The following is a 23982-nucleotide window of genomic DNA, read 5'->3' on the forward strand; positions in this document are numbered from 1 at the left end:
GGGCTGTCCAAACTCGGTCCTGGAGGGCCGGTGTCCTGCAGAGTTTAGCTCCAACTTGCCTCAACACACCTGACTGAAAGTTTCTATGCCTAGTAAGAGCTTGATTAGCTGGTCCAGGTGTGTTTAATTAGGGTTGGAGCTAAACTCTGCAGGACACCGGCCCTCCAGGACCGAGTTTGGACAGCCCTGTCTTAGATCTTCTGAACTTGGCCTTTTGTCCATCCCTCGTTTTCAGTTGGCTACTGTAGGTGGAAGGTCATTTAGTGTTAATGCTCCTAAATTATGGAACTCACTACCCCTTACTCTCCGTACCATCCCATCTTTGACTGTTTTCAAGAGTTAAAAACATATCCATTTAATATGTACTTTGGATAACGGCTATATGTTGTATATGTGTTCATATTGTATTTGTATTGTCTATATTGCTTGTGTGGATGTACTAAACTACTTGTTATATGTAAAGTGACCTTGGGCTACGGAAAGGCGCTATATAAATAAAACTTCTTCTTCTTCTTCTTCTTCTTATTCATTCTCCCTGTGGAAACATCAACATCAAAATTGAGCTAAAAGTGCTGCATCCAATTAGTTCAATCCTAATTAATTAAGAAGCACTACAATTAAGAAGGGACCTTCAGTAACTGTTAAAGATTGTAAACATGTTGTGCTTTTAATAGAGCCATTGTTTTTGAATCAATCCTAATGTTACACACTACGTTTTTGTTTAATTATAGGTGGGAACTTATTCTAATAGTGCCGGCATCAAATGGCAAGCAATGACTCCGCTAGGGCTGCACGATATATCGTTTCAGCATCGAAATCGCGATGTGCGACGTTTAGTATACTGATCGTTATTCCGTATGGACAGGTACAGGGTTCGAAACGCAGGTGATTATTGGATTAATTGCAAAGTTTAGCCATCATACAATAAAGGTTCATCATTTGCATGTGTTTTAGGTCCTGTCGGTTTAATCTTTCAAGCTATTTTAAACCATTTGAGTACGAGAAGGTACGAAATAGAGCTCAATTATGAACAAACGCACTGTTTTCTTTGCTCACACAAAGACACCGTGTCTACACTGGACGCGACAAAGCGACCTTTGCAAATCATTTGAACTTTGTGTCAGTACGTCATAAATAGAACGCGGCATCAGTTTACTGTCGGGGATTTGTCGTGTCGCGCCGCATCCAGTGTAGACAGCATCACTGATTATATTGGGTTCTAGCCTATAGTATTTTGTCGCGCCGTGCCAGGCCACTCGTGTCCGGTGTAGACACGGTGAGAGCAGCGCAGATGCATGTGAACACTGAATTCACTTCCGCGTCTATTTGTGCCTGAAATGACACATACCGTTTACTGTCAAAATGCATGTCTCTACAAGTATCCTTGTAAACACAGTTGCTTATGGCTTAGGTGAAGGTAAACAATTGAGAAAGAAAATGGTTGTGTAACAGTATATTGGTGTCATGAACGTTAATCAAACGACAAAACACAAAGAAATTAATGTTCCTGTTGCTTTCGGTGTCATGTTAATCAAACAACAAAACGCAGAAAAAAATCACTTTTGTAGCTTTAACACAGATTTATTAGATTTAATTTATATAGTGAAGACTATGCGGTGTTATTTTACATTTGATTATTTAATTTCTGTACCTGCATACTGTTAGCTACGGAAAGGCGCTATATAAATAAAACTTCTTCAAATAGAGCTATTCAAGTCATCTGGTGATGACAAAAAATAGCAGAAAAACAAAATATCGCAATGTGAGTTTTTTTCCAATATCATGCAGCCCTAGACTCAGCAGAGCAGCGCTAATTTAGAGCTGAAGTGTACACACTTGTTCTCCGAGTCAGCAGGTGGGTGCTCCTCTCTTTCAGGGGTGTCCTCAGTGACATTTGACTGGTCAAGCTCGCTGTAAATGGAAAGGAATGCATCTAATTTCACAAAACTAACATAATGAACCAAAATAACTCCAACTGACCAGTATGTGAATTAAATTCATCTGCGTTTTTGGCAGACAAAGGATCTGTTGCTCCACTGACCTCAACTCATCCTTAACAGTGCCCCAGTTATGAGATCCACTCCCTCCACGTTTTTCCTCTTTCAGGCTGCTGAAACAAAAATTAACACTTAGCTTTGATGTCACACAGGTGGCATTACATTTGGAGTTAACATGTGGATGCAAATGACTTACGATCGGTCGCTACCGCTGTGTCTGTCAAACTCGCGTTTGCCGCGAGAGTCAAAGCCGTCAGTCCTGCCAACACCTCTGCCCCGGCCTCCGCGTCCTCCTCTGGCACCTCCACGACCCCGGAACGGCCTGTCACTGACAGACCTGAAGAGGAGAGATAATAAAACAGTTAGATGTCAGTCGTTTCTGATGAAATTATCTAAATTTGGATCTTAACTACAGTGCAACTTTATGCAGGAAAAAGGATGGATTAAGATCCTTTAAAGGTTTAAGTGGATTACCAGAGAAAAGTCGGGTGTTTTCACTAAGAGTTTATGAAATTCTGAATGAACATTGAGTTCAAAAATTATTTTCAAAATGAAACAATAAGAATTATTCACAGTAAGATCTATAACATGCATTTTTTTTAAATTAGGGTGATTTTCATTTCACATCGACTTCACATTATCTGAAATAAAACAAAACATGAAAAAATAAAGCATTAAAAACAAAAGTATCCTTCTGTTTGAATTTAATGTTTTCAATATAAAACTTAAAGTATCAACTATGCATTACCACACAAACAAAGGTCAATTGACTTACTTTTCCACTGAGAATTCTCCACCTTCATCAGGTTTTTCATCAGCGGGTTTGTCAAAGCGTCGTTCACGTGGTGGCCTCCTGTCAGGTCGCCTGTCGGCTGGTGGACGACCCTCCCCCTGACCTCCCTGCGGCTGGGATCCTGGCTGACCCTGCTGCTCCGGTCGGCGGCCCATTTTCCTCATGCCTGCAAAACAGACACAATAATGATTCAACTCCACTGATACCAACAAGCATCACAGAAAACAATAATGAATGAGATGGGGGGTAAAAAACACTAGAACAAAAGGCGTTGTCTCAATCTGAATCATATAAAATTCACTTCAATTAATGTGCTTGACAAGTACAAAAATTGTCATTATTCACTCACCCTCAAAATTGCTCCAAAACAGTGTTACTCTTTTCATTAGTGTAACTCTAGAGGCTGAATTACAGAATCTACCACCAATCACTTTTATTAAAAAAATGTTTGGTGTTATTTTACATTTGATTATTTAATTTCTGTACCTGCATACTGTTAAGACTTACCTAAAAAATATAAAGCACCGTTTATTTTATTTGTATCTTTGTTCTATTATATTTATCTATGCTTGTAATTTGTGTATTTGCTATGCTGATTTTACTCACCTACAAAATCACCCCAATCATTGATTATTTTTTCCAAATAGAGCTATTCAAGTCATCTGGTGAATTTTATTTATCTATGCTTGTAATTTGTTTATTTTCTATGCTGATTTACTCGCCTACAAAATCACCTACAAATAATCATTATTTATTTTCCAAATAGATCTCTTAGATCAGGGCTGTCCAAACTCGGTCCTGGAGGGCCGGTGTCCTGCAGAGTTTAGCTCCAACCCTAATTAAACACCAATATAAAACTTAAAGTATCAACTATGCATTACCACACAAACAAAGGTCAATTGACTTACTTTTCCACTGAGAATTCTCCACCTTCATCAGGTTTTTCATCAGCGGGTTTGTCAAAGCGTCGTTCACGTGGTGGCCTCCTGTCAGGTCGCCTGTCGGCTGGTGGACGACCCTCCCCCTGACCTCCCTGCGGCTGGGATCCTGGCTGACCCTGCTGCTCCGGTCGGCGGCCCATTTTCCTCATGCCTGCAAAACAGACACAATAATGATTCAACTCCACTGATACCAACAAGCATCACAGAAAACAATAATGAATGAGATGGGGGGTAAAAAACACTAGAACAAAAGGCGTTGTCTCAATCTGAATCATATAAAATTCACTTCAATTAATGTGCTTGACAAGTACAAAAATTGTCATTATTCACTCACCCTCAAAATTGCTCCAAAACAGTGTTACTCTTTTCATTAGTGTAACTCTAGAGGCTGAATTACAGAATCTACCACCAATCACTTTTATTAAAAAAATGTTTATCAAAAAAAGTTAACGTCATAGTAGTCCATAACGAAAATTAACCATGGTTTTACTACAAATTAACCAAAAAAACATGGTTACTATAGTTAAACCATGGTATCCACAAATTAACCATGGTTTTGCTAAACAATAGTTTAACCAGGGTATTTGAAGTAAAACTGGTTATACAAATGGTATTCAATACGCCAAAAAAAACATGGTTGCTGCACTTTTACTACAATGAAACCATAGTTAATTTTCGTAAGGGGTATCTCATAAAGCTTTAAAACAACACGAGGATGTTAATACATTTAATTTCTAGAAACACTATACTTTTAACTAAAAATGGACAGAAATTATCTGAAAGGGAAGAACGATGTAAATACACACTATTATTCTATTACTTCTTCAGCTGGACTGTCTATTTTCCTTATTTACTTGCGCAGGGGACGTGTTTTTTTTTCTATACTTAGTTTTCACACTAGCAAAGCAATAAAACCCACGCTGTGGGTCTCGATAATAATGGTTTGCGCCTCTTGACTGATCCCACCCTCACCCACAGAAATAGACGCTCTCGCGCGACCCACCAGCTGATCACGCGCCGCCCGCCCGCACCTGTTCACGAGCCGCTGCCTCCTCTCATCCAGATCAGTCAGGGCCACTGACACCCGAAAAAAAACTTGACAGCCCTACGTTACCTTCAGAATAGTAAAGACCGGCGCAATTTTAAAGCACGTAATTAAGTTAAAAACCGGCGTTGAGCGAATAACAATAGGAGGGTTTTCAATGGGAGTGTCGTGTCTGCGAGGACGGACTCTGTTGCCTCAAACACGAGGTTGGAGCTGCACTGCTGCTCGACGCTAATAAAAACCCATGCGATAACGGACTGTGCATTCGGAGGCTATCAATAAACAGTTTTTTTTAGCACTGAATGGGACATTTTTACTAGTATGTTGAGTTAAATGCACAAATATACCCGACATTTAACAAACAAACTGATGGTTATCATCAGGCCTGCAGTTCGTGAAGGATCTAGAAAATAATTAAGCAGCAACAGGTTCCACTAACGTGCGTCACACAGAAACAATGTACGTCGCGAAAAAGCATATTTGCTGAAAGCGCTGGAAGTTTTTGAGATGTCAGGCAGTTCATCAACAATAGTGATGTGCGTGACCTCATGGGCTTAGTAAATTAGCTCCTTTTGCAGACTAACGTTACTCACTTAGGAAAAGTATGAGCAAATGACGAGTTCAATGCAAGCGATGTTTACCATCTTTCTTGAGAGGAACGGGAGCTTGTGTCTCTTCCTTCTTCTCGGGAGCTGGGTTCCTTCTTTCTTTCTGTGACTCCTTTTTGGACTGCTTTGCAGCCTGCGCTGCGGTCTTGGCGGCACCAGGAGCGGTCGCGTCCTTCTTTTCTGCCTGCTTTAACAGCTCAAACGGATCCTCTTCATCATCAAATAGCTGCTCGAACCGATTGGTTACGACACAGCAGAAACCTTCTTGCAGATGTCCGGGCATGATGGCCCCCTTTCAGCAGGATTCTCCTCCGATTCTACGGGGCTTGAGCGAGCACTGCGCTGCGAGATGCCACAAGATGGCTGGAAAAGACTCGCGCTTCTCTTCCGGCGTAAAAGACATCCGGGACTCTGGCCGCAAAGTCGTATGGGACATGTAGTCGCACAATATACTCCAGAGAGAAGAGAGAGAGAACTGACTCAGCATTGTTATTTGCTAGATTGGCTTTTGTATTGTCATTGTATTAAAATTATCTATTATTGTAGATAGAAGATTACGTAAAGATCTATAAATCTAAATATTTCACTTAATATTTTTATTAGTGTCAAAGCTGTAACTGTCAATGAATTAACTTAAAATAGAAGAGTAAAGCACCCTTTTTAACAAAGTATAAAAAAAAGTGTTTTACCCATTGACACAGACCCCTAATACCCCTTGCAAGGTCATATGTCAGGTCATATGACCCCATGACTGGTCTTCTAAACAGCTCAAATTAGCTTTGGATTACTGGAGTAACCCTATCAAAGCAGGCATTCAGCAATCTTTGTGAGAAAAATGTGTCCTGTCACAAGTTAATTATTGGGTGCAAAGCTTGAATTCTCTTAGCAGTTTAATTATAGACATGTCTGAATAGGGTAGGCTAAAGTAGGATAGGTTGATGATGTTGTTACAGGCCTATTTGTCTACCAGGACCAGGTGAACAAAGTAAGCCTAATTATATCATGATCACATAAAAATGATCTTAAAAACTGTTTTCGTTGCTTTTATCTTTTATTTACTACTTGAAAATTATTTTTATGTATGCATTATTATTGTTTTACCCTTGTCCCAGACTCATGTTCACCTAAAATTCTGTCATCATTTACTCACACTTACGTCATCATTATTTTGGTTAACATTGACTTCCATTGTATGGAAAATATTGAGAAATTTCTCAGAATTCCTCTTTTACACAGAAGTCATACAGGCTTGGGGTTGTGTAAGGGTGTGTTCACACTTGGCAGGTTTGGTTGAAATAAAACGCTGGTGCAATTACGCTGTTAGTGCAGTTTAAGTGTGAAGAAACCTTGGTGTGCACCAAACAAGCTTCTAAATGAACTTTGATGCGGTTTGCCTGAAATAATGGAATACAGAAAAATGAATAAAGAACAATTTTGTCTAAAATAATCCCTGATGTGTGGGGAAATATCAAAGTAAATATCACTGGTGAGCAGAATAATTTATTGTGTGTCATTCAAGTTATTCAAAAAGTGTAAAAATGTTATTTAATTGTACTTCCTTTAGCTATGAAATCATCCTTAGAGCAAGCAAAACAAGTAAGTCAGTGTCCAATTATCACAATTGCCACCACAAATACTTTATTTGTGAGAACTGATACTGTTAATGCTCATATTTTCTGACAGCAATACGCCTGGGGTCAAATTAAATACTAGTTTAAAACAGTGTTTTTCTCCACGTGCCCTCTCATACAGTTAACATCAGTGTAGCCTACAATCTAATTTCTCTAGTATTGACAAAGCTTCATAGTGAAGTGCGAAACTTTCCTTGAACTGTCATAAAGACAGAAGCAATTCAATTGTGATGCTCAAGCGCACAGGAGGACTGAAGACGACCGTGATTCACGGACATTGAGCTAAATGGACTTTGACCAGTTCACGGTTTATGTATTTGTAGAAAGCAAGGATGCAGAATGTGGTGACGGAGGCGATGATTGAGTCTTATGCGCTCATGTTTTTGGCGATGACAGCGTTTTTTGCGTACTTTTGTGGCATGGTCTGGGCATTCTGCAACCCTAAACTCAGCGGCTTCAAACAGAGTGCGACACGAGCAGTTTTTCTCAAGTCCCTCTGCAACAAATCTTTGCGGATCTTGAAGATGTGGAAACAACTCAGCCGCTACATACACGACATTTATCCAGCCACGAATTGCTGGATCAACCGACACGCACATCGCTTCATCATCCTATATTGTGGATTAATACTGTGAATTTTAAAGAAAACATCACAAAGTATGCTCCAGCTTCATTAGTTATATTCATAGTAAGTTACCCAATCATCTGTAACCAGAGGACTCCAGCGTCAAGACAAAGGTAAGACTGACAAGTCCTCGTATTACATGTACTCAGAAATCTCTAAACTTAATAAAGCATACAAAGTCAAGTTGGTTTCATCATGCACGTTTCTTTATGAACACAGGGAAGTGCATCTTTATGATCTTCGTCACCATGGCGACCCATCAATATCTGCAATCTCCCTACATTGCCAACTCTCATCCAGAGTAGCCTATTACAATCATTAGTTTCTTATATGTATATTAATTTAATGCTATGTAGTTAAATAAATTGTTACAAGGCACTTAATATTACTTTGTTGCATTTGCTTTGTACGTTGAGAGCTAACACAGAAAAAAAGAATAGATTGTAAAAAAGTCTCAGTTGCACATATGTATCTACTGCGAGTGTATTGCAATATTTATTTTTATTTTTTTTGTAGGAAGAAAGTTCAATTTAAATCTTAAAACAAACACTATAAAGAGTGAATTATTAATTATAAAATGTACACATAAAGTTCCAGACATAAATTTTTATTAACTGGAAAGAGCAGATTTAGTTTCCTTTTTCACAGCCTGTGCTGATTTTGGCCCAAATCACTCAGCAGTGACACCATACTATATATTTTAGGAACATTATTCAGGAAGAAGCCCCTTTGGGGGCACAATAAAATGGACATTAAAAACAGCTAAAAATACATGACAGATTTCTGGTCCCATTTTCATCAGAGTCAGAGACTGACTACAATGGTAAAAACCATTCAACTTGGAATGCACTGCACAAAACCAATATAAATTGCACAATACTTATAAGTAGCTCAAACAGTAGAGCATGGTGATAGCAAAGCCAGTCGAAATGTGTTATAAAGCGATAGAATGCATGAGGTTTTGTGTCCATATTTAGTTTTTTGCTTTTATATCTACATCCTCGTCTCGCAGTTTCTTCCTCACTGTATCCTCAAATTCTAAAAGCTTCACATAGAGGGCCTCTGACACGTTTTCATCAATATCCATCTGAAAACACACAAAAAGCAATTAAATTATGGACAGTATCAGTAATGAATGGTACGAACAAGATCAACAGCTGAAAAACATGAAAGTCCATGCATTGCTTTGCATAATTAACCAAATCACAAAACATATAAACCCTATAGACTAGAATGGAAGCCTATTATTAATTGGATTTAAAATAGGCTTAAAATAGACTAAAATTGGCATAAAAATAGATAAGTGAGAGAACCTGATTGTCAGTTCTGACCTTGTGTGGTTGGGTGTAATTGTTTCCAAGCCCAGAGGTCAAACTGTGGTATTTGGCCATCGGGTCCAGTGACTCAGGTTTCTGCATGAACAGCCAAAACTGTGTAATAAAAACAATAGATGAAAACTGAGACTAGGAGAAAGCAATGAGGCCCAGACAACTGTGAATGAACTGAGTCATTTCTCCAACTGACATGCAACACTAAGCTTCAAAAACTATTAGAATCAAAGTGGTTTCACATCTCGACTGATTTTTTCCATTCCTTGTACTATGCAACATTTACAGATTCACCGTTGAACAATTCAGAAGTTCAAAATTAATGGAGTACAATTCATGGTTAAACTTGATGGTGCTATATGAACATCTGTGATGGTGCTGGTAATTACCAAAGCCTCTGCTCCATTGTAAGGTGAGAGGGTAAAAGTGTTGGTGAAAATCCTTATCTGATGAGATAGGACAGGACATTAACAAAATGTTAAATTTGTGTAACTTTTCTATTATTGTGTTGATATTCAAAATGAAGTAAATTGAGGACCTACAAGCCACATTATTGGCATGATGAGAGTCCAGAAGAATGATGGTAGAATGCCATAGGTGAGGTTAGTCATGACCAGACCAGGACAGATCACTGATGCGTACAAACCCTGTGAACAGATCACTAGTATTCATGACTAAATCACAATTATGATAATCATTAATAATTACTATAAAACATGTCATGCAATAAACCATTTTCTGTAGGGAACTGTGAACTTACACGGTTGTTGTAGTGACGGTTTAGGGCTAAGCTAAGTAGATCAGACGCATATTTCGAGGAGCTGTACGGCTCACGGCCTTTCTGATGCTGTATGTCATCTAGACTAAAAGCTGATCGCTGGGCATTACTGGAGGATGTCCAGATCACTAGAGAATTGTGGTCCATCTGACACAATAAGGGCTCCAGTTCTCTCACCTGTCACAGAAGCAAAAAATGCAGTTGGATCAGGAATTGTACTGCTTAATTTCTGAACCATTTAAAGTGCTAAACAATTTTGCCTCCATTGTTTGGCCACACTGTAAAAAAATCAAAAGTTGAGAAAACTTAAAAGTTTAAGGCAACCAGCTTCAGGAGATTTTTTAGTTTTCTCAACTTGTTGTATTCAGTTTATACCACAAAAAGTTGAGAAAACTTATACAATTTTAAGTTTTCTCAACTTTTGATTTTTAACAGTGCATAAACTTTCACCATTAGTTGAGTCATAAAAAAGACTTGTATATAAATTATGAATTAAAAAATAAAAATATACACTACTCTTTTTATGTTTTTGAAAGAAGTCTCTTATGCTCACAAAGGCTGCATTTATTTAATTAAAAATAGAGTAAAAACAGTAAAAAAAAAAAAGAAAGAAATATTATTAACAATTTAAATAGCTGTTTTCTATATTAACATATTTTAAAATGTAATTCATATCAAGCTGAATTTTCAGCAGCCAATACTCCAGACTGTCACATGTCACAAGATTTTTCAGAAAGTATTCTAACATTCTGATTTGGTGCTCAAGAAAGAAGTAATTTTATCATCAATATTGAAAACAGTTGTATTGCTTATGTTATGTTATAGTGTTTTTTCTGGATTCTAGAGAAATAGAAAGTTAAATAGAACAACATTTATTTGAAATTGAATTTACTGAACAACATTCTTTTTGTAACATTTAAATATCTATATAACCTTTAAACAGTAATGTAGATTTTTACTAAATCTACATTACTTATATATATATATATACAGTGGGTACGGAAAGTATTCAGACCCCCTTAAATTTTTCACTCTTTGTTATATTGCAGCCATTTGCTAAAATCATTTAAGTTAATTTTTTTTCCTCATTAATGTACACACAGCACCCCATATCGACAGAAAAACACAGAATTGTTGACATTTTTGCAGATTTATTAAAAAAGAAAAACTGAAATATCACATGGTCCTAAGTATTCAGACCCTTTGCTGTGACACTCATATATTTAACTCAGGTGCTGGCCATTTCTTCTGATCATCCTTGAGATGGTTCTACACCTTCATTTGAGTCCAGCTGTGTTTGATTATACTGATTGGACTTGATTAGGAAAGCCACACACCTGTCTATATAAGACCTTACAGCTCACAGTGCATGTCAGAGCAAATGAGAATCATGAGGTCAAATGTAAGGGGGTCTGAATACTTTCCGTACCCACTGTATATATTATAAACTGAAATTCTTTTTGATTATTATATATATATATAAAAAAAAGTTTGGGATCAGTAAGATTTGTAATGTTTTTTTAATGGAGTCTCTTGTGCTCATCAAGGCTGTAATTATTTGATCAAAAATACAGAAAAAAACTGGAATATTGTGAGATATTATTTCAATGTCTAATATTGGTTTTCGGTTTTAATATACTTTAAAATATAATTTATTTCTGTGATCAAAGCTGAATTTTCAGCATCATTACTCCAGTCTTCAGTGTCACATGATTTCCTTCAGAAATCATTCTAATATGCTGATTTATTATCAGTGTAACACAAGATTTCCATTTTGAATAAATGCTGTTTTTTTATTTTATATTCATAAAAGAATCCTGAAAAAAGTATCACAGGTTCCAAAAAAACATGAAGCAATAATAAATTATATTTTAAAGTATATTGAAATAGAAACTGTTATTTTAAATTGCAATAATATTTCACAAAATAACAGGGTTTTTTCTGTATATTTGATCAAATAAATACAGCCTTGATGAGCACAAGAAACTTTGGTAAAAAATCTTACTGATCCCATACTTTTGAACGGTTGCATATATATATATATATATATATATATAATCAAAAAGAATTTCAGTGTGTGGGATGAGAGAGAACCAGAGGTCAACTTGACAAGAAATACAAGCCTCACTCCTCCTCACTCGGTGCCGTCCCAGCAGAAAATTGATATGTCTCGTCTGGCCTTCGAGGACATGGAGTGTCATATCTACCGCAACTTTAATGTCTGAGCCACTTGAGCCACAATAACACAACTGTATAAAGCAGCACGAGGAAAGAACGCTGCTGCCCGACTTCCAGCACTGATGACCAGATGCTTTAGAGCAAATGAATGAGCTCTTCAATTAGCAAACAGCAACACTTCACAAAGAAGCACAGGGCTGCAATTTGAGGACTCAAAATAACTTCAGCACTAGAGACGTTCGGATGAATTATTGATTGGGACAGCTGCCAGGGAACAAGTTGTTAACAACAGTGAAATGAATCCTGTGGCATTTATGGCTGAAATATTGTTCCAGGAGATCTTTTAGAGGAAGATGATTTGTTTGATAGCGCTGCATGGAAAAGACAGAAAAAAGTGAAGTGTTCTACCGCAGCTATGCTCCTATGGAAATAACGTAGAAAAAATGTTATTTTTATGTATGGTCATAGAAACACACTCATTTCTAATCCATCAACTTACCAGAAGGAAATGACCAAAAAGATTAGTGGCAAACACCTCCTGCAAACCATTGGGTGTGACCTTATCTTCCTGGGTCAGAAGACCCTCCCCCGTGGCAAACATGCGAACCACATTACTGATGGGAAGAAAAATATAACAATGAATTATTCAGCCAGTGTTTGTGGGTCTGGTGGGCCAGTTGCATTTTGGGGTTTTTAATTCAACACAATCAAACCATTTTGATAAAATACTCAACAGATCTATACTTCATCCCAATTACAAGCAATATAAACAGCATATATGGTTCATATTTGCCCTTTACCTTTGTTAGATCACATTTATGAATTAAAGTTCTACAACCTTGTGCAGGAATGGCAGGAGCAGAAACACAAAACTCACACTTATACTCACACTCTCTCTCACACATACACACACACATACTAACAACAGGCCCAGACAGTAGGAGGACAGAGTGAAGGTTCACAGGACCTAAAATTTCTACACTTTTATTATTCCCGTGTCCAGTGGACCCGAAAATCCTGTATGTAATATAAATGTGTAGGGGGGGTCATTGTGTAGTGTGTGGTCATTCAAAATTTGTTCTGATATAAGCTCTTCACAGAAAAAGAGCCAAGGCTAATGAGTCTGAGTATGAAAAAATAATTAATCGACATCATTTTTCTTATTTTATATATATATATATATATAATAATAACTACACTAACTTATACTAACTTAGAAGTATATACAGTATGCAACAATTAATGTTATGAAAAGTATAATACTGAATCACTGGCTGATGCATGATGAATGCATTATAAGCACATTTTTGGTTAATCTGGTTATGCGAGTATTATATGTATAAAATAATTTTTTTATAGTATGCACAGGTTATGTACTGTATTGTATTATTATGTTCAAGTGTAGTAAATAATATGACAGTAATATCAGATTTACAGTTGAGGAATGTAATGTTGGAGCACAACCTTGCTTTATAGAATATATTTAGAAACTATGAACCACTGTTCAAAAATTTGGGGACAATAAGATTTTTTAAAATTTTTATCTGAAGTCTTTGGTCTCTTATGGCCACCATGCATCATATTGTGATATATTATTACAATTTAAAATTATATTTTCTATTTCAGAATATTTTAAAATGTAATTTATTGGCAAAGCTGAATTTTCAGCAGCCATTACTCCAGTCTTCAGTGTTACATGATCCTTCAGAAATCATTCTAATATGCTGATTTTGTGCTCAAGAAATATTTATTTTTATTATTATTATTAATGTTGAAAACATAAAACATACTACTACTACTACTACTACTAATAATAATACTGTCTTTACTGTCACTTTTAATTAATTTAATCCATCCTTGCTGAATAAAATTATTAATAAAAATAAATAAATTACTGACCCAAAAATTTGAAACGGCAGTGTTAAAGAAAGAAATACTGTACCTAGAAAACAGGCCTTTATAAAAGGCTTTGTGATCTACCCTGGGATTAGGCATGATACCAGCATTGAGATACAAATAGTCCAATCTGTTGTACCTGTTGAGGGAAAAAAAGACGTTTTAAACAAGTTTAAGTTAAATAATGCTTTAAAGTTTATTTACCGTTATATTATATCATTTATTTAATGTTATACTTTAATCAGACTGGAGGCTTCAAATGTGCTCCTAAGTGACACCTAATCTGCTTAATTTTGCATAAATTTATGCAAGGGAATTTAAAAGTACCCAAACAGTTCAGACAGCATTGATTCATGCTTACTAATTGTAGTGTACTAAATTTTAATAAGCACAAATGAGATTTCAGAACTACAGTGCAGTGCAACTTAAATTTTAGTCTGTTCCTCACATAAAATTATGAGACGACTTGACAAGACTTGGAATATAGTGGATGAGTCGATCGATGGATTACTATTATGGAGCTTTTTAGAGCCTGACATCCACCTGGTCACAAAACTGTATGAAAAGCATTAAGTCTATCAAAATTATAGTGTGTTTTGGCAAACAGGGACTGGGATGTCTTACTTCTGCTTGAACTCCTCAGCAGCACTGAGCACAGAGCGCATGTTGCCCACATCTAAGTGCAGCAGAGTAACCTGAGCTTGAGGGTGAGACACTAGAAGAGCCTGTCGGGCAGCCTCAGCTCTCTGCATGTTCCTGCAGGCCAGACAGAGCTGCAGCTGGACATCCTGGCTTAATAGACGCTCACACAGAGCAAGGCCAATACCACTGAACGCACAATAAACACATGCATGTAAACAGGTTCATATGGAGTGAACATACACATGTATGCAAACCGGGTTATATGGAGTGAACATTAACATGCAGAGAAAAAACAACTACTGGTTATATATACAGAATATAACAAATGTAGATTAATACACTTTATAAACAAAATATTCCTAATTTCTTCCTTTCTGTTTCTTTGTCATTTTAAAATAGCATTATTAAAAAATAACCTAAAAGTTGTCACTACAATAATAACAGAATGACATTTAAAACAGTGATGTGAAACTACAAAGAAAACAATTATACAAGCAGTTTCGTTACCTGTTTGCACCGGTTACCAACACTACTTTCTTCATCCTATCTTTACATTCATACAATATATGACTATGCTACCTGTGATACTGTACTTTGCCTTCGTAACCGTTTCCAACGTGGTATTTCACCAGTGTCTGTATGGATAGAGCTTGCACAGCCGCCATGGTGTGATTGGAGGTCACACTTCTATCGGCCTATCAGATGTTTCCTTTCTGTGACGTAACATCTACCCTGACCAATCCAGACTTAGCCACTGTCAGACCAGGCTAACCAATCGTCGGAATCCAAAGAAATGCGATCGCAGAAAATGATCAGAAACTGAATTTTAAAATCATATTTATTTGACAGGTAACCAATGCACGAAACGAACGATTTAAAAAGCAAATATTTGAGTACGAACGATGTTAAAATGAATGTCTTGATACATTCAAGGCTGTACACAAATGTCAAATTCACTCATGTACTGTATACATACAGGTTTTATTACTGTTAAAGTATGAAATCCGTGCTTTTATAATTATAAAATGTCTAGACAACAAGTTTAAAGGTTCATCAATTTATTATCTTATGTACAGTTTCCTAACAGATACAATAGGTTGTTAGAGAAAAATTGTTAGAGGACTGCTAATAAAAAATACAGTACAAAGTTTAGATTAGAAAGAATAAGCATCACCTAAAGGAAACTTTGCTATGAAAAAAAACAAACAGCTTTTCCATGCATTGTGATAAGATGTTGTCAATATAGAGAATATGAAAAATGTAAATTTTTCCTCTCCTCACAAATCTGTTTTATAAAGTGGAATGTTTTTTGTAAACAAACTCAAAGCCTCAGAAAGGGCTATTACTGTTTCATGTGGTTATGGTTTGAAGGAAGAACATTTAATAGACTTGTTGAAAAACCAGCTGATAAAACATTTAAACAGTGCAGAATTAAAGCATATCTATAATGCAACTTCATCAGTCATGTCAAGAATGCTAAAATTAATCTATACACAAAGATAAATGACTTTCAAACCCACAACCAAAACACTTATTATAGACTGGCAGATATCTCAACCAACCCCAAAAGGTGCACACATTTTTTAAAATATGGTCATATACAATGACCTTACAAAAATGATTTACATGTATACAAGTTAATTACAAAACAGATTTCCGAGTGTCCCATTTGCAGCACTTTTCACATGCCAAAACATATCACAACTTACTGTGAACCATCACAGTGCATCTGTTCAATACAAATCCAGTATTTATCCCAAACTATAGCAATTCAGCACCATCTAGAATATACTCTGACATAAAAGTAAGACAAACAGCTTTAAAATAAGCTTATTTAAATTTTTTTTTTTACAGATAAACAAAATTAGCTGGTAATAACAAATGTACTTACTACCCCAGTTGGCCTAATTTGAGATTAGATGAAAATATAGGACAAATGCAATGAAAATGTGAAATTAGCATTCAGTCATATAACTATATCTGATTTTCATCCAACTTCATGCAAATATTGTAAGACATTTCTGTAAAAGAATTATGGCTATTCATAGCTCATTATGCTGAAATGCAAAAGTAGTTTTGAGCAAAGAAAAAATAAAAGAGCACAAATGAAATGGACTTAAATAATAACCATTATCACCCTAACAAGATTTTTTAGACAATAAAACAAGAAGAAAAGCAAAACACTTATATAATGCAGTACGCTTAAATATAAACACAATATATAGGTAGTTGCAGGATAACACTAATATATATTTTTACATGTACAATTTTAATTGAATTTTTATGATTTTGAATTTTGAAATTCTGTGACAACCAGATAAATTGGCTTTCTGTTAATCCACTTGAGTGCAAGTGGTCTTTGCAGTTCACTACAAAGAGAGAAAAAAAAAAAAGTAAAATAATAAAATACTTTAGCATTTTCGATAAATGAGATGAAAATATACACAAACGTCAAGAGACATCAAGATAAAACCGAAGGTGAATCTGAATGTCAATTAATGATTCTTATTTACATTCAAGCTGTCTTCGGCCTCAAAATACTGAAAACAACATTAAATTGGAAATAATAAAAGGCGCATTAGTAGCCGATACCTTGTTTTTTGGCATTTCCTCTTTCTATTCAAAAATATTCTAATGGCTATTTTAGAATATTTAGAGTTATTTGGAGAAAATACACAGTGTGTAAAATCCAATTATTCTGTGATAAAGGTGCCTAAATTCATTGTTACATTTTCTTTGTCCTAGTGCTGCCCAGGTATTGTAAGCCAGCTGAAGGCACTTAGTTACGGGGTGTAGTTTAATCTTACAATATATATCAGTTTGCCTTTGCACACTCACAGTGAAAATTGCTACAGAAAAATGATAGATTCTGATCTCACTTATATATGGAAACATATAAGTATGTGTTACGGTGTACAGTTGACTGGAGTCCTGTGGGCGCACTGAAATGTCTCTGGAAGTGCCAAGGCTGGCACATAAGTGGACACTACGGCTTGCAATCCAGTAACGTTTGATGAATCTCCTGGAAGGATGGACGCTCTTTGGTATTCCTGTTCCAGCAGCTCAACATGAGCTTGTAGACAGGGTCAGGACACATTGGTGGCTGAGGCAGGTATATCTGAGAATAAGAAGTGGTACACTCTTTAAAAAAAAAAAAAGATTCTAAAAGGGGGTTTTTGTCGTGATGCCATATTAGAACCATTTTGGGTTCCCCCAGACAAAGTGAATACAAATAGCATTAAATATAAAAATTATTTTCTTTCTTTCTTTCTTTTTTAATTTTGTGTCTGTGCAGTTAATTTTGAATGTAACAATATATGGGTCAAACTAACGACAAACACATTGGTTAATTATTATATTTCTCACATATTTGATCGTTTTAGTCTCTAAAAAGATACAATAGAGGTTTTCTGTTTTTACATCAATCCTGAGTTTTTCATTGGTATTTTCCATAGTGTTGATTTTCAGTAAATTGCACCAATGCGGATCAATTTGACCCCAACACAAAAGTTCTACCAAGGTTTTAAACACAACAGGAGGGTTAAAAGAACTGTCATTTCTCTTAGTGTGAAGAGCAAACCAAACAAACGTTTTTGACTATGAAGAATCTTGAGTGCAATGAAAAGGTTCAATGGATGTTAAAAGTTAAAACCATAGATATCAATACAGAACCTTAATGGATAAATGTATGGATAAATAAGATCAGTTTAATCAGATCTCATCCACCTCTACACAAAAGCAGATAAGCAGATATACTTGTACCTGTCTCCTTTGATCCCGAAAGAACTCTCCTGTGTTTTCAATGACCTGCTCATCTGACAGCTGTGAGTAAGGCTGCTCTTTGCAGAAGGTAAGCATCTCCCAAAGGGTTACGCCAAAAGCCCACACATCACTGGATGTGGTGAATTTCCCCTGTAAAGACAAAAATCATCATGTGTCAGACTTTTATAGACAGAATCTGTTTTTACACACAGAAAGATCACTAGAGATTCATTTTAAGCCCAAAAATACCAAAAAATATTCTTCTAGGAGACTTTTCAGAGTATAATTTATAATTTCTTTAGGTTGTGAATGTGTCTGACCAGAAGAATGCTCTCCCAGGACATCCAGCGGATGGGCAGCACCGCTCTACCCTGGATACGGTAGTAGTCTCCACTATACAGGTTCCTACTCATCCCGAAGTCTGCGATCTTGATGGTGTAGTTCTTTCCTACTAGGCAGTTGCGTGTGGCCAAGTCTCGATGCACAAAGTTGAGTGATGATAGATACTTCATGCCTGAAGCAATCTGTGAGGCCATGTGGTGTAGGTTACTGTAACTGAAACAGTTAAAGCAGAATGTGAGTCATAACCTGGTGTGCTTAAGAACATTACCTAACAATTCAGTTTAGCAATAACATGTTGCTTGTTGATTCATCAGATTTCTGTTTGTGTTCGTAATAATGATAATAATGAGTCCATCTTTCTTAGGGATTTAGAGTCACAGTCCACCACTGTAATGTTTGAAAACGTTTGGCATCTACCTGACTGTGGGAGCATTGCTGAGGAGAGCGATCATGCCCTCAGGCTCATGGCGAGACAGGAACTGATTAAGGTCTCCGTTCTCCATGTACTCTGTGATCATACACAGAGGGTCAGAGCTCATACACACCGCCAGCAGCCTGATGATGTTGGGGCCTTTCAATCGTGACATGATCTTTATCTCCTTCAAGAAATCATTCCTGTAAAGTATGAAAATTCAAGAATGGAAATTCATGAATATTAAAGCTACAGCATGCATGTTCATTAGGATGCAGTGACAGTGTTGTACTTTAATTTATGGAAGTCATGACTGTGACATTTGGGCTTGCAAACCTAGCGTTTTTATTTGCATCCGCTCGAAGCATTTTAACAGCTACAAGCACTGTTTGGTTTTCAATGACATCGAAGGAGAAGTCCTCATCCATGAAATCTTGCATGCCTTCTGCTTCACACAAATGCACCTGGCAACACGCAAAAACAGTCATTTAGCATATTCACCCTGGTAAAAAAGTAACATTAAATTCATTTATTTCAAATATAGTTCAAATCTATTTACTGACATATTGCTCGAGACTTACTGATATACAAATCATTTATCAACTTTATCTGGAGTACTACTTGTGCACAAATCACATTTCTTAATACTGAACCTAAAATGTGCTTTAATGTCACTATTGATGAGGATTATATGATCTTTGAATAATATCGATCTTTAAATGCAAGATATTTAAAGTGTACCTAAAGTTTACTTGCAATAGCTCCGCTTAAGCACAATCAAATATACTTAAGTATATCTTTAGTTAACCTTCAGCACTACTTCCGCACAATTAAAGTGCATTAAGCACAAAATTAGTTGTTCCAATTTAGCAGTCTACCAGTTTAGTATACAAAACATATATATACATAAATATGTAAATGTACTTTTAGTATACTTAGCATTAAATAAATATATTTCAAATACATTTTAGCATATTTATTGTTCACTAGGGCAGATATGATTTAAATATTTGATTTAAAATCATTGAACATGATCTATTCAAAAAGTCTGGGGTCAGTATGTTTTTTAAAGAAAATAATACTTTTATTCAGCAAGGACACATTACATTGATCAAAGGTGACATTTATAATGTTACAGAAGATTTCAATTTTAATAAACATTATAAATATTATACTTTCAATACATCAAAGATTTATAAAAAATGTATCGTGGTTTCCCCAAAAATATTAAGCAGCACAACTGTTTTCAACATTGATAATAATAATAATAATAATAATAATAATAATAATTATAAATGTTTCTTGAGCACCAAATCAGCATATTACAATTATTTCTGAAGGATCATGTGACACTGAAGACATGAGTAATGGCTGCTGAAAATCCATCTTTGCCATCACTGGAATAAATTACATTTGAAAACTTTTGAACAGTATATAGAATAGGAGTTTTTTCATAAATGAAGATTTTTGTTTGTTATTTGAGAACTGACCTCTCCAAACTGCCCTTCTCCCAACTTTTCTTTAAAGGTAAGCAGCTTCCGAGGAAATTCTTCCACAGCGACATCCTTCCCTGACAGCAGGTCCATGGTAAGGGCGGGCACTGCGTAAGTGTTGCCCCCAGTTACACCCTGCAGGTTGACGATGTCTGCCTCAGCGTAATGTGGGACTCCCTCTTGTACACTGGCTGGAGCGGACTTGGAAGATGTATTTGTTGAAGCTGCAGAAAAATAAACATGTATATATGCTATTGCATAATATGTATGGAATACCCATATATACTCCAGACATCGCTTCTGGAACTCACCGGTGTCCTCTGAGGTTTGGGAAAACTCGGGCAGTTTGCGAACCAGGCGGGATGGCTCTTGGTAGTCGGGTCCCAGAGGGAAGATGCGCTCATAGGTAGAGTTGGACTCTTGCTCGCTGGACACTGAAGAGGGGCTGTTGTTGTTGTTATAGGTGAAGGTCTCACTCTGTATTGACAGACTAGCAGTTAGTTCATCGTCCAGCATCCTCCGAGACACCTGGAATGAAGGATGTTTAGTGAAAAACGCTAAAAAAGGCTAAAATATTAACTAGTAGTTTAATGTGTTATACATCTATGAAATCATATTTACAATCCACTTATGCATTACTGTTTTTTTCATTCATATGCAAAATAGCATCACACTGTTTATGGGTCATGCAGTAAGACTACAATAAAAGTTTGTCATAATCAACCTTGTTTTATATGTTAAGGTCTGGTGCAAAATGAACATTTTATGCAAGAAGTTCATGTGGGAACATTCTGAGTTAAAGACATCATATGACGTCTTAACTGTCCACATAATTGGGCAAAATTAAAAAGGTTTTTAATGTTTTTAAAAGAAGTCTTTTATGTTCATATAAGTAATATTATAATATAGTAATATTGTTTAATATTACATTTTAAAATAACTACTTTCTATCTTAATTTATCTTAAAATGTAATTTATTTCTGTGATGGAAAAGCTGAATTTTCAGAAGGCATTATGCTACTCTTCAGTGTCACATGATCCTTCAGAAGCGTGATTCATTTTATTTTCAAGATTATTTGATGAACAGAAAGTTCAAAAGAAAAGCATTTATTTGAAATAGCTTCTTTATTTGAAGCTTCTGCCAGACACAAGCCTCTCACCTTCTCAAGCATCTTCTGCCACACTTGTCTCCATAGTATAATAACAATAATGACCACTAAGATGAAGATGATGGCAACCAAGCAGCCAATCAGGATCCGGGTGTTGCTGTCATCTACTTTGTGGGTGGGGTCATCCCCTAAGAAGGGGATAAAGAGAAAGATAACCTGATGATGAAATTACACTCCAGAAAAAGTGAGTGAAGTTTATTCAAATGGGTTATAACAGAAACTGCTGGTTCTCAACATATGAGTGATTCAGGAACAGCGAGAAATCTGACCTGGCTGATTGCTGATGGGAGGACCGGTTTTGGGGGGAGCCAGGGTTGTGTTGTACATGGCTGTATCTGAAATTAGTGTGTTAAAGGGGTCATATGATTTTGCTAAAAAGAACATTATTTTGTGTATTTGGTTGTGTGTGATGGAAATGTTACGCCCCTTACCATACTGTGATGCCGTCTCCCGGCACGACGAGACAAAAACATTAAAACCCATTACAAACCAGGCATTTGTTGCATCCAGTGGGGACATAATTACTGATTATAATGACTTATACTGTCTTTTTACGCGTTGCATCGCGCCGCGTAAACATAAAACCATATCTGCATTTGTGATCGGAGAAATGACAAACAACAAGCGCTACTCTACACTGCTCAAAACTCGCGTTTGAATCGTCAGTGGCAAATTCTTTAAATATAAAAGACGTACTTTCAGTCTGTGAGTCAGAAGCACCAGACTGTCCTTGCAAAGTTGGACTTTATAGAAACAGCCTTTGAGCACAGACCCATTGTAAGCTACTCTGCAGGTTCAGGAAACAGTCCTCCGTAAAATGCGCAGCACACATCTGAATATTTGGGTTGAAGTGTTCTGGAACAGTGTTGTAAATTCAACTTAACCACTGATTTCTAGTTGTGTCCTCTTTTGGAAGACCAAACAAAGTAGTTTCGCTTTCACAACGAAACACACAGCGTGTCCACGACATGGCGGCAGCGGCAACAACAATACTGCAGCGAGAATCAAAGTTACGCCTTCTTTCTTTGCGTGAACATTTGAGTGGAGTTATGCAAATCTTCCCACACAGTGACGCAGATATGTGGGGGCATGGTAGAACGAGCCGTTTTAGGTAGGCGTGGACAAGTCAACTTTTATAAAGAATATCTCTTTGGATTTGAGACTTTAGTCTTTGCAACTTTACAGGTCTTCTTTTTGCACCAAGAACTTGTAACACTCCAAAGAGAAAGGAAAAATTGAAATCGCATCATATGACCCCTTTAAAACAGCCATTATACGATGACTGTGCCATTATGAAACAATCTGGACAGCGTTGTTGTCTTTGCATGGACATTTACTAACCTGACTGGAAGGTGATTTCACTAAACATCATCCAGATGTCAGAAAAGTAGTACTGGCACTTAATAGCACTGGCCATGTGATTGTAGAGTGAGACGGTGACGAAGCGGGCACTGGGGTTGACATCATCCATCACGGGGCTGAATGATATGGGTGTAGCTTCCCAGTCCAACTCCGAACGAAAGTAACACACCACCTTCTGAAAGGTCTTCACTCTTCGGGAGAACATGTTGTTGCAGTGCACCTGAATCAATTTGGATTAAAAGGGAGAGAGAATACAAAGCATTATGATGGGTGTAAATAAAGGAGAGTTGGGTCATATAATCCTTTAAGTCACCCAACAATTTGCAAACACTTAATCATGTAGTTCCAGCAATTAGACTGCACTTTTAACAACACACCCTATGAATTTTATATGACTGAAGAAAAGAGAATCATCAGTGTAGGACATTTCTACCTTCATGGTGGTGAAGTTGCGGGTGCGGTCAAACTCAAACATGATCTCAACATAACCGCTGAGAAAGCTCTCGTTGGTCCAGCCGACATAGTCATAACCAGGCCATACATTGTAGACGTGACTGTGTGTGAAATCATCGAGGCCACACATGCCATCCGTCAGCTGTCCAAGTCCTTCTGTCATACTACAGGGGAAAATAAAGCCAGAATACATATTTTTGCATATATATACAAAAGTTCAAACATTTTGGGTCAGTAAGATATTTATTTTTAAGAAATTAATACTTTTATTCAGCAAGGATGCATTAATTGGTCAAATGTGACAATAAATGATTCACATTTGATCAATTTACAAACAAAAAATCTATTTTGAATAAATTCTGTTCTTTATATTCATCAAAGAATCTTGGGAAACAATGTATCACTGTTTCCACAAAAATATTAAGCAGCACAAATGTTTTCAAAATTGATGATAATAAGAATTTAAAATAAAAAAAAATTAAATAAAAAAAATCATACTGGCAATTCTTGAGCACCAAATCAGCACA

At 36.4% G+C, this 23982-nt stretch overlaps 3 protein-coding genes across 6 annotated transcripts in view; all 3 read right to left on the reverse strand.

Moving 5' to 3' along the window:
* The window catches only part of LOC107684131 (plasminogen activator inhibitor 1 RNA-binding protein-like), a 14492-nt gene extending 8696 nt beyond the window's left edge, over positions 1 to 5796 (reverse strand). Inside the window, exons 1-5 of one of the 2 annotated variants that reach the window (XM_016480345.1) lie at positions 5418 to 5796; positions 3699 to 3882; positions 2194 to 2334; positions 2042 to 2110; positions 1837 to 1911 (exon numbers count right to left, since the gene is read on the reverse strand). In XM_016480345.1, coding sequence (XP_016335831.1) covers positions 1837 to 1911; positions 2042 to 2110; positions 2194 to 2334; positions 3699 to 3882; positions 5418 to 5667 — 719 coding nt within the window. In that variant the 5' untranslated portion in view covers positions 5668 to 5796. The remainder of the gene's footprint in view (positions 1 to 1836; positions 1912 to 2041; positions 2111 to 2193; positions 2335 to 3698; positions 3883 to 5417) is intronic. The other variant, XM_016480352.1, reaches the window with a different exon arrangement.
* Positions 5797 to 8469: 2673 nt separating this feature from the next.
* Positions 8470 to 15117, reverse strand: LOC107684349 (hydroxysteroid (17-beta) dehydrogenase 7). The gene is made up of 9 exons (XM_016480600.1): positions 14970 to 15117; positions 14445 to 14648; positions 13867 to 13959; positions 12424 to 12538; positions 9729 to 9923; positions 9511 to 9615; positions 9358 to 9414; positions 8972 to 9070; positions 8470 to 8727 (listed from the first exon to the last, which is right to left on the reverse strand). The coding sequence occupies exons 1-9, from the start codon at positions 15002 to 15004 to the stop codon at positions 8614 to 8616; spliced, it is 1017 nt and encodes a 338-aa protein (XP_016336086.1). The 5' UTR covers positions 15005 to 15117; the 3' UTR covers positions 8470 to 8613.
* A 1845-nt stretch (positions 15118 to 16962) lies between these two features.
* ddr2a (discoidin domain receptor tyrosine kinase 2a) overlaps positions 16963 to 23982 on the reverse strand; it is a 34595-nt gene continuing 27575 nt past the window's right edge. The window contains exons 7-17 of one of the 3 annotated variants that reach the window (XM_016480369.1): positions 23436 to 23619; positions 22982 to 23222; positions 21910 to 21975; positions 21632 to 21744; positions 20783 to 20999; positions 20469 to 20695; positions 19315 to 19442; positions 18984 to 19181; positions 18545 to 18779; positions 18225 to 18374; positions 16963 to 17580 (exon numbers count right to left, since the gene is read on the reverse strand). In XM_016480369.1, coding sequence (XP_016335855.1) covers positions 17449 to 17580; positions 18225 to 18374; positions 18545 to 18779; positions 18984 to 19181; positions 19315 to 19442; positions 20469 to 20695; positions 20783 to 20999; positions 21632 to 21744; positions 21910 to 21975; positions 22982 to 23222; positions 23436 to 23619 — 1891 coding nt within the window. In that variant the 3' untranslated portion in view covers positions 16963 to 17448. Of the gene's footprint in view, positions 17581 to 18224; positions 18375 to 18544; positions 18780 to 18983; positions 19182 to 19314; positions 19443 to 20468; positions 20696 to 20782; positions 21000 to 21631; positions 21769 to 21909; positions 21976 to 22981; positions 23223 to 23435; positions 23620 to 23982 lie in introns of all 3 variants that reach the window. The other 2 variants (XM_016480375.1, XM_016480362.1) reach the window with 2 other exon arrangements.

Source organism: Sinocyclocheilus anshuiensis, unplaced genomic scaffold (assembly GCF_001515605.1).
Source record: "Sinocyclocheilus anshuiensis isolate Anshui unplaced genomic scaffold, SAMN03320099.WGS_v1.1 scaffold629, whole genome shotgun sequence".
NCBI classification, from domain to species: domain Eukaryota; kingdom Metazoa; phylum Chordata; class Actinopteri; order Cypriniformes; family Cyprinidae; genus Sinocyclocheilus; species Sinocyclocheilus anshuiensis.

Coding starts and splice junctions, on each gene's coding strand:
- LOC107684349 (XM_016480600.1), bottom strand. CDS start 15,004: ATGAAGAAAGTAGTGTTGGTAACCGGTGCAAACAG. Junction 14,649..14,969: donor TTGGTAACCGGTGCAAACAG/GTAACGAAACTG, acceptor TTGTGCGTTCAG/TGGTATTGGCCTTGCTCTGT. Junction 9,415..9,510: donor TCATGCCAATAATGTGGCTT/GTAGGTCCTCAA, acceptor CTATCTCATCAG/ATAAGGATTTTCACCAACAC.